Raw genomic sequence first — 14355 nt, 5'->3', positions numbered from 1 at the left:
CAACACGGAGACAGCCGGAAACAACAGCCGTCCTTACCCCAACCGTCATCATCATCACCACCATCATCATCATCATCATCGCCATTGTCATCATCGGGGGAATCTCTCAGAATATCCCCCGACTCTGGACTGGTCTGCAGCCGTCGCTGTGGGACGATGAATGGGGACCCAGGACACATCTCCCCTGGCCCACAGGGTCAGTCTGACCCCCAGGGACACATCTCCCCTGGCCCACAGGGTCAGTCTGACCCCCAGGGACACATCTACCCTGGCCCACAGGGTCAGTCTGACCCCCAGGGACACATCTCCCCTGGCCCACAGGGTCAGTCGGACCCCCAGGGACACATCTCCCCTGGCCCACAGGGTCAGTCTGACCCCCAGGGATATATCTTGTCTGGTCAACAGAGTCAGCCCTGGGCCCTCTGGACCACCTCCATGCCTCCCTGGGACAGTGAGCCCAGTGGGACGCACCTCCAGAACATCCCCGGCTCGCCTGGTTGTCGGAAAAGAGCGTATAGCGCAGGGTTGCCAGGACAGAGGGAAACACCAGCTCCTGAGGAGACCGGGGATCGGGGAGATAAGCTGTTTGCCCATAAGGTGAGGGTTGCCCTGGGTATACTACCAATGAATCCTTCCTACTCGCCGCTACTTCCGTCCTTAAGGTATGGCAACAGTTCCATATAGTTGAATCAGAGGGCTAGATTAGACTATTGCCATATCCATTGCTTAGGCCTATCCGATCATTCCAGATCTACTGGAGATCAAGGGATGGATGAAGAATTCAGCCTTTCTCTGTTTGGCAACAGTTCCATATAGTTGAATCAGACAGGGTTCCCACACCTTCTGAAACATCACATTCAAGCACCTTTCAAGGACTTTCAAGACTCAATTCCCTCAAATTGAAGGACCCAACACGGAATGGTTTGAGACAGATCTACATGAGAATTTATATAATAGGAACTATCCGCTCACAGACAACAATTAAAAAGAGAGGCTTGAATGTGTGAACACTAGATGGTCTCTTGCCTTCTCTACCACAGCACAGCAAAACAATATATTGTGAAATATGTATAAAGTTAAGCAATACAGAGACTTATTTACTAGTTGACGAGCTAAGTATTTTTTTTTTGAATATATATATACTGTATATATATATATATATATATAGAGAGAGGGGAATTCAAGCACTTTCAATGATATATATATATGTATATATATATATATATATAGAGAGAGAGAGAGAGAGAGAGAGAGAGAGAGAGAGAGAGAGAGAGAGAGAGAGAGGGGAGAATTCAAGCACTTTCAATGACCCATGTCTATTTTCCAAAACTTTTATGACCTTTTATTTCTCAAATTCACAAACTTTCAAGGATTTCAAGGACCTGTGGGAACCCTGATCAGAGGGCTAGATTAGACTATTGCCATATCCATCGCTTAGGCCTATCTGATCATTCCACATCTACTGGAGATCAAGGGATAGATGGAGAATTCAGCCTTTCTCTGTTTGGCCTTGCCTTGTAAGTCATGTGCTGTATTCAACTGATGTGAGGAGGTTGGTCTTCCCAGGTCTTCCCAGCTTCCCACGGCTGTCAGAACTGCAGAGCCACTCCCCATTTTCCGCCGTAGACTGAAGACCTCCATCTCTTCAGGCTACACCTTAACTGTCCCTCCTGAGACATCTACTACACCCCCTGTACTGTTTCCCCAGTGTCCGAAAAAAGAAAGAAAAACGTCTTCTAGCACAACGACTGCCAATGGCCCGAGGCCTGAGCAAAGATGACTTTTTCCTACTAGGACGGGTGGATAGATGATTCATTTACTTTAATGTATTTATTCATAGTACCGTAAGTCACTTCGGTTAAAGGCGTCTGCTGACAGGACAGCTGGACCCAAGATTTAAACAATGGACCAGGAAGGGAATTACATCATATTGCCTAATTTCATCTAATACAGGCTTGAAGAGCTTTCAATATCTTATTGATAATCACAACCTAGAGAAACAAGATTTCTACAGGTATTTACAACTGAGGCATTACTTCGATAAGAATATAAAAAATAATGAGGTTTCTGAAATGAGTCTAGTCAACATTTTTATTGATGCGTATAAGGGCAACACCCACAAGAAACTGGTGTCAAGAATTTATCTGAGTATACAGTCCACCAAGAATCACTCCACCTTATATGTTAGGGATAGGTGGGAGAAGGAAGCAAACTGAGGTCCTAACTGAGGAAGAATGGTTGAACATATGTAAAATACAATCCACCACCTCTAGCTCTGGACAATGGAGAGAATTTTCATGGAAGAACATTATTAGGTTTTTTATTACCCCAAGAAGAAAATGTTTACAGAATGGTACACCGGGAGCCGGGAATTGCTGGAGAGAGTGCAACAATTCAATGGCTGATTTCTATCACATTTTTTGGGAATGCTATTTTTTGGGAATGCCCAGCAATTCAATCATATTGGCTAGAGATAATTTCAGAAATAATTTGATAATGGGAATGGAGATTGAATGTAGATTCGATATTGTATATTTGAGTAATATACCGACCACACTTAGTACTCAGGATAAGTACCTCCTTAAAATATGAATGGTAGCTAGCAAAAAAGCAATAACCAAGAAATGGTTGAATAAGAATCCTCCAACAAAAGGAGAGTGGATAACAATAATACAGGGAATATTTGAGATGGAGAGTCTCACCTTCTCCTTGAGATTATGTGTTGATAAAATGTATAGGTATTGGTCGAAATGGATATTATACAGAGGGGTGGATGCTGCCTCCTCTTCCCCAACTTAGCTCTATATGGGGGGTTTGTGTGTTATCAAACGCAAATGGTCTCTGTATGTTTTTTCTTTTTATAATTTATCACAACCTGTTTAATTTTACTTTTTTTTAATTCTATTGTCTCAATTATTCCTTCTGTGACTGAGAGATTGGATAAGGGCACACAAAGTTCCTGTACAACCTTACTGATTCCCTCTGAGGACAAGATGGACTGAGAGTGATACTGATATTCCCTGAATCTATTATGACTAATGGACAAAGTAACCTGTGACACAAAGCAAACTATTGAAGACATAAGAATGCAATACCCACAATGACCTGTCTGTTTTGAAAAGAAAAAAAGTATTAAAAAAAGGCGTCTGCTGAATGGCAACAATGTAAACGTCAATGTAAACGGAAGGTCTTCTAGTCTTCTGAGTGTGTGTCTGTCTGATCAAAGACTTTTCTTTCTTACAATGGCCGTTCACTCGCACAAGTGCTGACCAGTGTCTGTTTTCGATTCTGTTCCATTCAAGATTTTTCTATTGCTTTTAACAACACATCAAAATGACAATACAGAACAAGAAAAGAAAGGAAGGAAAAAAGAAAAGAAAAGAAAAACAAAAAACAAAAAGGGTAGTGTAGCGGATGTCATAGCCAAATAGTCGAAATATAACACATTCCGGATTGGGGGTATATGGAAAATCAAATTACAAAGTTCAATGAGTAAGACTTCCACGCATCAACTGTACTGGGCCTCGCTTTGTTCAGTCTGGCCGCTGTGCATCAACATTCACAACCCTCTGTAAAGAGTACAACCCAAAAGTGTTCATGTATATTCTGTTCCATTCTGACCCTGACGTTGTTGTGTGGATTGTTCCCCAGTGTACGGAGCTCCAGTGTTATGTCCGGCCTCTCACCGCCATCCTGCGAGGCCTGCGGACCGGGAGGTACTCAGAACGTGAGTGACACCTGTAATCTCTCTCCTCCTCCAGCCCTTTTAATCCCCGCTGTAGCGCTCCGCTCCCCCTGCCTTCTCAGTGGGGTTGCCCTCTGTCCCCTCTGTTACCGCTCTCACCGTCATCACCACAGAGAGCACCTCTATCACGGCGGGGTAGGGGGGGGGGGGGGGGGTGACACACACTCTCACGAGATGAGTGGTCTGGTCATTAACACTAGAACAGCCATGAGGCCTGTGAGTAAAGAAACATTTTCTATTGTTGCAAAATTTCGAATTTCAGGGGCCTCATTTATAAAAAAAGTACTTGAACGTCATCTTTGACTTTCACGTAAGCACATTTTTCTAAACGGACGTAAGCCTTATTTATAAAACGGGCTGAGATGGTTTAAAGTTGCGTACGTGCTTCCTTCTATAAATACCAAATATACTTGGAATTGAACGCAGGTGAATGAGGTGTATTAACGCCCTGTGATAGAGGCTCAATTATAGCGGCTCAATTAAGACAAGTGCTATAATATAGGGTAGGCGTTCGTCTGGAAGCGGGAGAGGGCAGAGAAGGGTGGCTTCTCGGTAAGTTGCGTTTGTAACGTTTGATCATGACAACTAACCAGGCAAATGCTTATACTCAGTAGGCTACTCAAGTTGTAAAAGAAAATCAGGGGGGATGGTGGATTTTATCAGACAATTTTAGCATCCCCTCAGCGTCAGTGACTTCAGTGTCAGTAAAAATGTGTCATTGCATGTGTGCGTGCCCCCTCGCACCTTGAAATAGCAGTAATACCACGTTCATTGATAAATGACATAACGTATGGAAAGAGGGGAGGGCAGTTTTAGAAGGGGGACGATTTTGACTGTTTTCAACCCACCTCAACTCGAGTGCTGCTTATACTGTAATAATATAATGGTCTTATTCTTATCAGGTGACATTGAAAACATGATTGCGAACTCCCTTTGCGAACTCCCAGACACCGGAGAAACTCCAGTATAATTTAGCGTGTGGCCGGGCAAGGTCCGTTGTGGAACGCACTAGGGGAGATAGACAGCTCCGGAGGGATATAAAGGAAGACTGAAATACAATCATAAACATGTTCTCTTTAAATCTTGAATTAAACTCATTTTCTCGGCAGATAACAACATCGTTAATTTTATTATGAGCCACTTAAACTTTGCATGAATTACAGTAGGCAACTTTTTTCCAGTGCGGCTCACATGCCTGTAATAACTCCGCATAACCGGTAGGTAATGTGCGTAAGCAAATGAATACTCGACGTAGAGCTACGATCGTTTCCACGGTCAAATTGACTCACGTTGAAATTGTATAAATCACTACGTTGACGTGGTTTTCTACGTACGACACGGGTAAGATCAAAATTGATCTAAGCACGTTCTATAAATGAGGCCCCAGGACTTTTCCTATATATGTCCGTTCTACCACCCAGTATCCTTACATTTTCAATATCACATCAGGATAAGCTAGTATGAAGCTATTTTGCAGTTTTTCTGTGTAGGAAGCAGGCTAATTTACAAGCGGCCAACTAGTGGTCGTTGTGTGTAAATAGGAGCTTAGCATTGTAAAGAGGGGGTCCATTTAACCCCCGAGGCGGCTCTTTTAGTAGGTAAAAAAGGCACGGCTGTTCTAGTGTTAAGGTGTCACCCTTGTGTCTGTGTCGTAGTCTACAGTAGATAAAGAAGCCTTTTAAAACACCATACGGTTTGGAAAATCTAGAATTGAGTTCATGGTTATATAACGGTAAAAACCAGATCCAAACGGATGAAGTCTTTGTGTTTGTTCCTCATATCTCTGGGTTTAATCATGAGGTACTCGTATGAAACGGATTAGAAAAGGGCAGTTAAAGATGTGAACGGATTGTGTGTGTGGTAACAAGGTGTACCTGGGCACGTCCTCGACAAGCAGCCCAGGATGAAAGGCTCGGAGGAGCGTTCGACGGTCCTCTTAGACCAAAGACTGGTACACAGATAAAAGCTCTGATAAAACCACATGAATGAAACACACACACACAGCGACGCACGGACGCACAAACACACATACACACACACACACACACACACACACACACACACACACACACACACACACAAACACATACAGCAACTTCAAAGCATGGTGGTTACAGAGCTACAGAGCTAGGTATGACAGGTATAAGATAAGGTAGCCACTACAAGAGCCCGACCCATTACTGGATGTTTTGGTAGCGATGACGATTTATGGGAGGCCAATGTCACCGATAGCCGATATATTGGTTTTTCACCGGTGACCTTTTTTTCCCCACAGATAATTCCTTTTTAGCACAGGATTCGGAAGAGAAACAAAAGGTTGTCAAAGTCTGATCATCCACTGAATTCCTTCCGTTTGATTTAATTCACGAAACGTCCCCAAAACGCACTGTGAAATGCCGTCTTCAAACAAGCCGTTCGAATAACCTCCCCTTTGTTGTTACCAACCGCTGTCATTCCCAACAATGGTTCATTCCGTCCCTCCTCTCGAGACGAACTTTAGAAAAGTGGTACGTTCCGCTTCTTCGCCAGAGTCAACAAACTGTGTTGATTGGAACTACACAGCCGGGAGGGGGGTGCAGTTCTTGTGTGTTGTCTCGGGGAGGGCAAACATTCCAAACGTTTGGCGAATGAAACATTGTTTGGAGTTTCTTGTATGAACCAGTCAGCGACGCCATGTTGTCTCTTTCCCTCAGGGCTCAGCCGCTTCCAGGAGAACCTGGCCATGGACCGCATCCAGAGGATCATGGGAGTCCTGCAGAACCCAGCCATGGGGTAAACATCTCCTCTTCTTCTCCTCCTCCTCCTCCTTTCTCTCTCTCTGCCCAGCCTTTCTCTACACCTCCACCTCCTCCTCCTGTCTCTCTCTCTCTACACCTCCTCCTTCTGTCTCTCTCTTTCACCTCCTCCTGTCTCTCTCTCTCTCTCTCTCTCTACACCTCCTCCTCCTGTCTCTCTCTCTACACCTCCTCCTTCTGTCTCTCTCTACACCTCCTCCTCCTGTCTCTCTCTCTCTCTCTGTCTCTCTCTCTCTCTGTCTCTCTCTCTGTCTCTGTCTCTCTCTCTGTCTCTCTCTCTCTGTCTCTCTCTCTGTCTCTCTCTCTGTCTCTCTCTGTCTCTCTCTGTCTCTCTCTCTCTCTCTCTGTCTCTCTCTCTCTCTCTCTCTCTGTCTCTCTCTGTCTCTCTCTGTCTCTCTCTCTCTCTCTGTCTCTCTCTGTCTCTCTCTCTGTCTCTCTCTCTCTCTCTCTCTGTCTCTCTCTGTCTCTCTCTGTCTCTCTCTGTCTCTCTCTCTCTCTGTCTCTCTCTCTGCCTCTCTCTCTGTCTCTCTCTCTCTGTCTCTCTCTCCGTCTCTCTCTGTCTCTCTCTCTCTCTCTCTCTCTCTCTCTCTGTCTCTCTCTCTGTCTCTCTCTGTCTCTCTCTCTCTCTCTGTCTCTCTCTCTCTCTGTCTCTCTCTCTGTCTCTATCTCTCTCTGTCTCTGTCTTTCTCTCTCTCTCTGTCTCTCTCTCTGTCTCTCTCTCTCTGTCTCTCTCTCTGTCTCTCTCTGTCTCTCTCTCTGTCTCTCTCTCTGTTTCTCTCTCTCTCTCTCTGTCTCTCTCCCTCTCTCTCTCTCTCTCTGTGGCCTCTTTCACACCGGCAGTTCCGAACGCCGGTTCGCGTTCGCGTACCGAAACCTCCGAACGTTGGCGATGTCTGGCGAACGATACACTGGTATGAACGCGGGCTCGTTCGCCAGACAGCGCCAACGTTCGGAGGTTTCGGTACGCGAACGCGAACCGGCGTTCGGAACTGCCGGTGTGTAAGCCCTCTCTGTGTCTCTCTCTCTGTGTCTCTCTCTCTCTGTCACTGTCTCTCTCTCTGTCTGTCTGTCTGTCTGTCTGTCTGTCTGTCTGTCTGTCTGTCTGTCTGTCTGTCTGTCTGTCTGTCTGTCTGTCTGTCTGTCTGTCTGTCTGTCTGTCTGTCTGTCTGTCTGTCTGTCTGTCTGTCTCTCTCTCTCTCTCTCTCTCTCTCTCTCTCTCTCTCTCTCTCTCTCTCTCTCTCTCTCTCTCTCTCTCTCTCTCTCTCTCTCTCTCTCTCTCTCTCTCTCTCTCTCTCTCTCTCTCTCTCTCTCTCTCTCTCTCTCTCTCTCTCTCTCTCTCTCTCTCTCTCTCTCTCTCTCTCTCTCTCTCTCTCTCTCTCTCTCTCTCTCTCTCTCTCTCTCTCTCTCTCTCTCAGAGAGCAGCAGTCTCCAGTAGTGACAGATGTATAGGGGACACCAGGTAGGGTAACGTGCCCTGTCTCTATTAATCTCTCTCTCTCTCTCTCTCTCTCAGAGAGCAGCAGTCTCCAGTAGTGACAGATGTATAGGGGACACCAGGTAGGGTAACGTGCCCTGTCTCTATTAAAGTCTGACGTCAAACGTGACGTTTAGCAATTTCCGGGTCCAAACCAGAAATTCCCTGCTACAGTGGTAGAATGACAGTCCAATCGTTTTTTAGACTCGGATCTATTCATACAACAAGGGACACAGCACTTTCCTGTTTTTCCCATATTGTCAGCGTCTTTGAGCCTCGGAAAAGCTCTATATAAATATAATGAATTATTATTATTACTGAGGCATTTCGAAGAGAGTGCCTCAGCCAACGTTGGACCCGGAAACACGTCACGACTTAACAACCGGATCGCTGACTCAGCCACGATAACAGCAGACGATGAACCCTCCCAGGCAGGCAGACAGACAGACAGACAGGCAGGCAGGCAGGCAGACAGGCAGGCAGGCAGACAGGCAGGCAGGCAGGCAGGCAGGCAGGCAGGCAGGCAGGCAGGCAGACAGGCAGGCAGGCAGGCAGGCAGACAGACAGGCAGACAGACCGTAAAGAGAAGCACTGAACCGTCCTCACTCTAGATAACGGTGGCTTGTAGCTGTACCGTTCATCCAGCCTCTTAGCGGTTCACAATGTGGATATGATGTCCATCAGCGCTCTGAAGGGAGGCGTCTGTTCGCCGTCGGACGGGTACGGTTTGTCGCGTCAGCGTCCGAATGTCCCACCCCGTACTATCTGGAAACAGAGTGTGTGTGTGTGGTTATCTGTTAGCTTGTTAGCTTGGCAAGCACAACGCTAGTTAACTGACGAAGCGGCGAAGCCAAGCCGTCAGAAGAGTCGTCCGTAGGAGAGGGGAGAACACCGCAAGGAAAGTCTCTGAATCCCAACGAGCCATCTTACAAGACTCCACACGGCCGTGGTACTTATTGTTCTTATCGAAGGTTCTTTTTACTCCCGATGACGGATTGTGATAGCCGATTCACTTCCTTTAGACAAACGGACTGATTGTCTGTAAGTCGCTTCGGATAAAAGCGGCCGCTTAAGTGACTTTAATGTCAGGTGAATGTGTTCATGTCATGTGAAGATATTCAAACGCTTCATTAGCTGCTGTCCCCTTCTGCAGCCTGGAGACAGACAGCATGGTTACTGTGTTACGGCAGGCCAAACACAGACAGCTTCTGTCGCCTGTCCCCCCCAACCCCCCAAAGGTATCACATTGAAGTCTATGAGACTAGACTTTTTTAATGGAGCGTCAGCCAGGGGGGGGGGGGGGGGCGGCCAGTAGGGGGCGTGTTGACATGTGATATACAGGGGGACTCAAATCCTGATTCTTCAACTGCAGAGGAGTAATGAATAGGCATGATCCTATCTGTGTGTGTGTGTGTGTGCGTGTGCGTGTGTGTGTGTGCGCGTCGCCGTTGGAGACAGGCGGGGGGCGGGGCGTAGGTGTTTTAAATCCAGCTCCGTGCTCTGAGCCCTTTACGTGGCTGTAGGGCTTACTGCTCTATTTATACATGTGAATGAAATGAGAACACGGTGACTCCCCCCCGCTGCCACGTGTGTGTGTGTGTGTGTGTGTGTGTACTGAAGCGTGTGTGTGTCCTGGAGCGAGTGTGTTTGTGTGTATATGTGTGAGTGAGTGCCAGAACGTGTGTGTGTGTGTGTGTGTGTGCTAGAGCGTGTGTGTGTGAGTGTGTGAGTGTGTGTGTGTGTGTGTGTGTGTGTGTGTGTGTGTGTGTGTGCTAGAGCAAGTGTGTGTGTGTGTGTCTGTGTATGTGTGAGTGAGTGCCAGAACGTGTGTGCGTGTGTGCTAGAGCGTGTGTGTGTGTGTGTGTACATGTGTGTAGTACACGCTGTGTTTGTCCTCTCCCTACAGGCAACATGTGTCCCAGACTGTACGAACGTAGACTAGACAGATAGGATCACATGCAGTCAGAAGGAATGTACACAGTAGAAAACACACTCTCCCCCTCCGGGCATAGAATATGTAGGCTCTGCGCTCCTGGGCTCTCAGTCGACCAATGGGATCAGAGCTAAAGAACACAGTGTCTGTGTGGCTCGACAGCACGTTACGTAACGTCCTTTGTTATGTCCGTTCTCCTACCAGATAGCTACAGTGTTTCAACTGCAGAGAGAGAAGCGTCTCTGACCCAGATGAGATTAGTCCTGGTCGTAGAACCGTGTTCAGGGGAGAGTCTTTGTTGAGAGGTGATTTAGTCCAGCTCTTAATCTGGGTCCGTCCGGGAAACCGGCCAGCGTTACCGTAAATCACTTAACGTCTGAAAAAAAGAGAACAATCCTCTAAATCGTTTTCTTTGGCAGCCGTGTCCTGGTGGACTGAAATACAGCTCAACAATACACTATGATACAGTATGATACAATACACTATGATACAATACACTATGATACAATACAATATGATACAATACACTATGATACAATATGATACAATACACTATGATACAATACAATACAGTATGATACAATACACTATGATACAATACACTATGATACAATACACTATGATACAATACAATACACTATGATACAATACAATACACTATGATACAATACAGTATGATACAATACACTATGATACAATACAGTATGATACAATACAATATGATACAATACACTATGATACAATACACTATGATACAATACACTATGATACAATACACTATGATACAATACACTATGATACAATACACTATGATACAATACAATATGATACAATACAGTATGATACAATACACTATGATACAATACACTATGATACAATACACTATGATACAATATGATACAATACACTATGATACAATACACTATGATACAATATACTATGATACAATACAATATGATACAATACACTATGATACAATACACTATGATACAATACAATACAATATGATACAATACAGTATGATACAATACACTATGATACAATACACTATGATACAATACAATACAGTATGATACAATACACTATGATACAATACACTATGATACAATACAATACAATACAATATGATACAATACAGTATGATACAATACAGTATGATACAATACACTATGATACAATACAATACAATATGATACAATACAGTATGATACAATACAATATGATACAATACAGTATGATACAATACACTATGATACAATATGATACAATACACTATGATACAATACAATACAATATGATACAATACAGTATGATACAATACAGTATGATACAATACACTATGATACAATACAATATGATACAATACACTATGATACAATACAATACAATATGATACAATACAGTATAATACAATACAGTATGATACAATACACTATGATACAATACACTATGATACAATACAATACACTATGATACAATACAATACACTATGATACAATACAGTATGATACAATACACTATGATACAATACACTATGATACAATACACTATGATACAATACAGTATGATACAATACAATATGATACAATACACTATGATACAATACAATATGATACAATACAGTATGATATAATACACTATGATACAATACAATATGATACAATACAATATGATACAATACACTATGATACAATATACTATGATACAATACACTATGATACAATACAATATGATACAATACAGTATGATACAATACACTATGATACAATACACTATGATACAATACAATATGATACAATACACTATGATACAATACAATATGATACAATACAGTATGATACAATACACTATGATACACTACAATATGATACAATATGATACAATACAATATGATACAATACAATATGATACAATACACCAGCGGTTCCCAAACTTTTTCAATCAGGCCCCCCTTGGGTAATTGGAAATATTTTCGAGCCCCCCCTAACCCGGTCCCCACCTAGATTGATATAATTAATTGTATAAAGTTGTACAAACATTACATTTTCTCTTCTAATAATAACAAGACACATATATCCAACTATAGTTTTATATGTTATTATGGGTTGAAAAGGAACATAAGTGCTTGGCAAATGATCCTGTGCCACTGAAATATTCAACATATCAACATTAACTAATTTCTACTGCATCACTATTCTTACTCCACACATTCCTATCACAATTACGATCAATGACTTGTGTGTGCTTGCTTTGCCTTGCAAATCTTCTCAAAGCGGGGTTGTTGTTTTGAGACTGCCACTCTCAGTTCATTCTCAATGTTCAACTTCGACCTGTATTTGCTTTTGATAGCAGCAACAGCAGAAAAGCCTATCTCACACAGGTACGATGTTGCAAAAAGCAGCAGTATTCCCACAGTTTTTATTTTTTATTTTTTATTTCTGCGCCCCCCATGCAGTACCCCCGCGCCCCACTAGGGGGGGCGCGCCCCACAGTTTGGGAAACGCTGCAATACACTATGATACAATATACTATGATACAATACAATACAGTATGATACAATACACTATGATACAATATACTATGATACAATACAATATGATACAATACACTATGATACAATACACTATGATACAATACAATACACTATGATACAATACAATATGATACAATACAATACACTATGATACAATACACTATGATACAATACACTATGATACAATACAATACACTATGATACAATACACTATGATACAATACAATACACTATGATACAATACAGTATGATACAACCCAGCTAGCAATTTTTGGTTCTAAAAATGTTCAAAGAATGTTACCTAGAACGTTCTCGTAATGTTTTCAGCGGGAAGTTTTCTTTAAGTTCCCAGAATGTTCTAGGATAACGTTCTCTAAAAACATTTTTAAAATGTTGTGTGATAACCTTCTTAAAATGTTAAGTGACAACATTGCTAGAACATTATGGGGGGTAGTGGTGGTCTAGTGGATAGTGAGTTGGACTTGTGATCGGAAGTTTCGTATATATTTGGTATCTGTTACTGCTAAACATGAAGAAGAGTTCTTGAGCAAATTTAAGAGTGTTTATTCAAAAAAGCAGGTTACACAGCATGGCCCCTTCAATGGAGCTGATGGTCCGATGAAGGAAAAGAGGGATATGAACAAAAAGAGAAAGAGTCCCTCTCTGCACAGGATTTTATACCCCCCCCTTGTCACTGTCGCTGAGCCAATCAAAACAGAGTCCACGTCATTTTAATTTGGTTAGATACAAAGTTTTACCAGTGAGATCATAGTAGGTGAGGTCATTTTCTGGCCTGTAAATAGGATGTTATTGTCTTATTATAATGCAATTCACCCTATGGTCTAATACAATTCTAATGCAATTTATGTTATGGGGGTCTTGCTGGCTCGGGCCCTAATGCAATTATATCTTCCCATGATGATATTACATCCTCTGCACATGCATGTCAAAAGGCCATTGTGTGTATTTAGAGGCCCACCGCTATAGTTACAGAGCATGAAAATACACTACACAGCCCCCCTCGGAACACGCAGAGTGTGTTCCGAAACTAAACGACAGACAGAAAAACTACATCAACCCATCAACTACATCAACAACATCAACACATCAACACATCAACACATCAACACATCAACACATCAACACATCAACATTAAACCACACTCAGTTCATCATGCATAATACAAAAACTGAGATACAGAAATTTCCAACGACCGATGTTTCCCTCGTCCTCGAAGCGGCAGGGTCAGAGGTTGCTAGCACATGGCCCCAGTTGGAGAACAGCCTTTACCGCTGTCTCAGATTGATAACACTTCCATAATCAGGAGCTTCCATTGTCGCGTAACCATTACATCACTTCACAACCGACATCAATCACATGATATAGAAAGAAACAAACAGGAACCGAAGCAAACAATCACAAAACATCACTTAATAAATAAATCATCAAAAGAGGAAACAAAATCAGAAAGCAAAGCAGAATCCAGCTTTTGCTCATCAGCTATGTCGGCCATCATCAAAGCATTAACCGGAACATCAGAAATACACTTTCCAAAACATTTGATTAAAATACCAAGTAACATAATACAGATGATAATGACAACAAGAATAATAGCGACGGACCTGATCATATTACCAATACCTGAAAAAGCAGAATCAAAGAAATCCAATGTATTCCAACCGTGTTCTTTACGTAAATCCTCTATACCCTTCTTGTTAGATTCATGGAAATCATACAGAGCGTTACCAGAATCCGAAATATAACTGCAACATTCACCGCCTATCAAAGCACAAGTACCACCCTGACTGGCCAAAATAATGTCCAAAGCCATTCTATTTTGGAGAGCTACATTCTTAGTTTCAGTCAATTCAGTA

The 14355-nt window shown here is 42.9% G+C and overlaps 1 protein-coding gene across 1 annotated transcript in view; it reads left to right on the top strand.

The window, feature by feature from the left end:
- Window positions 1-52: 52 nt before the first annotated feature.
- The window catches only part of LOC308157664 (uncharacterized protein), a 42762-nt gene continuing 28459 nt past the window's right edge, over window positions 53-14355 (top strand). The window contains exons 1-3 of the mRNA XM_080531267.1: window positions 53-597; window positions 3652-3727; window positions 6439-6517. Of these exons, the coding sequence (XP_080387393.1) occupies window positions 157-597; window positions 3652-3727; window positions 6439-6517 (596 nt within the window). The 5' untranslated portion in view covers window positions 53-156. The remainder of the gene's footprint in view (window positions 598-3651; window positions 3728-6438; window positions 6518-14355) is intronic.

This window comes from Nansenia antarctica (genome assembly GCF_963989245.1).
Source record: "Nansenia antarctica genome assembly, chromosome: 5".
Taxonomy (NCBI): domain Eukaryota; kingdom Metazoa; phylum Chordata; class Actinopteri; order Argentiniformes; family Microstomatidae; genus Nansenia; species Nansenia antarctica.
Note: the sequence above shows the minus strand (reverse complement) of the source record. Positions and strands in the feature narration are given on the sequence as shown.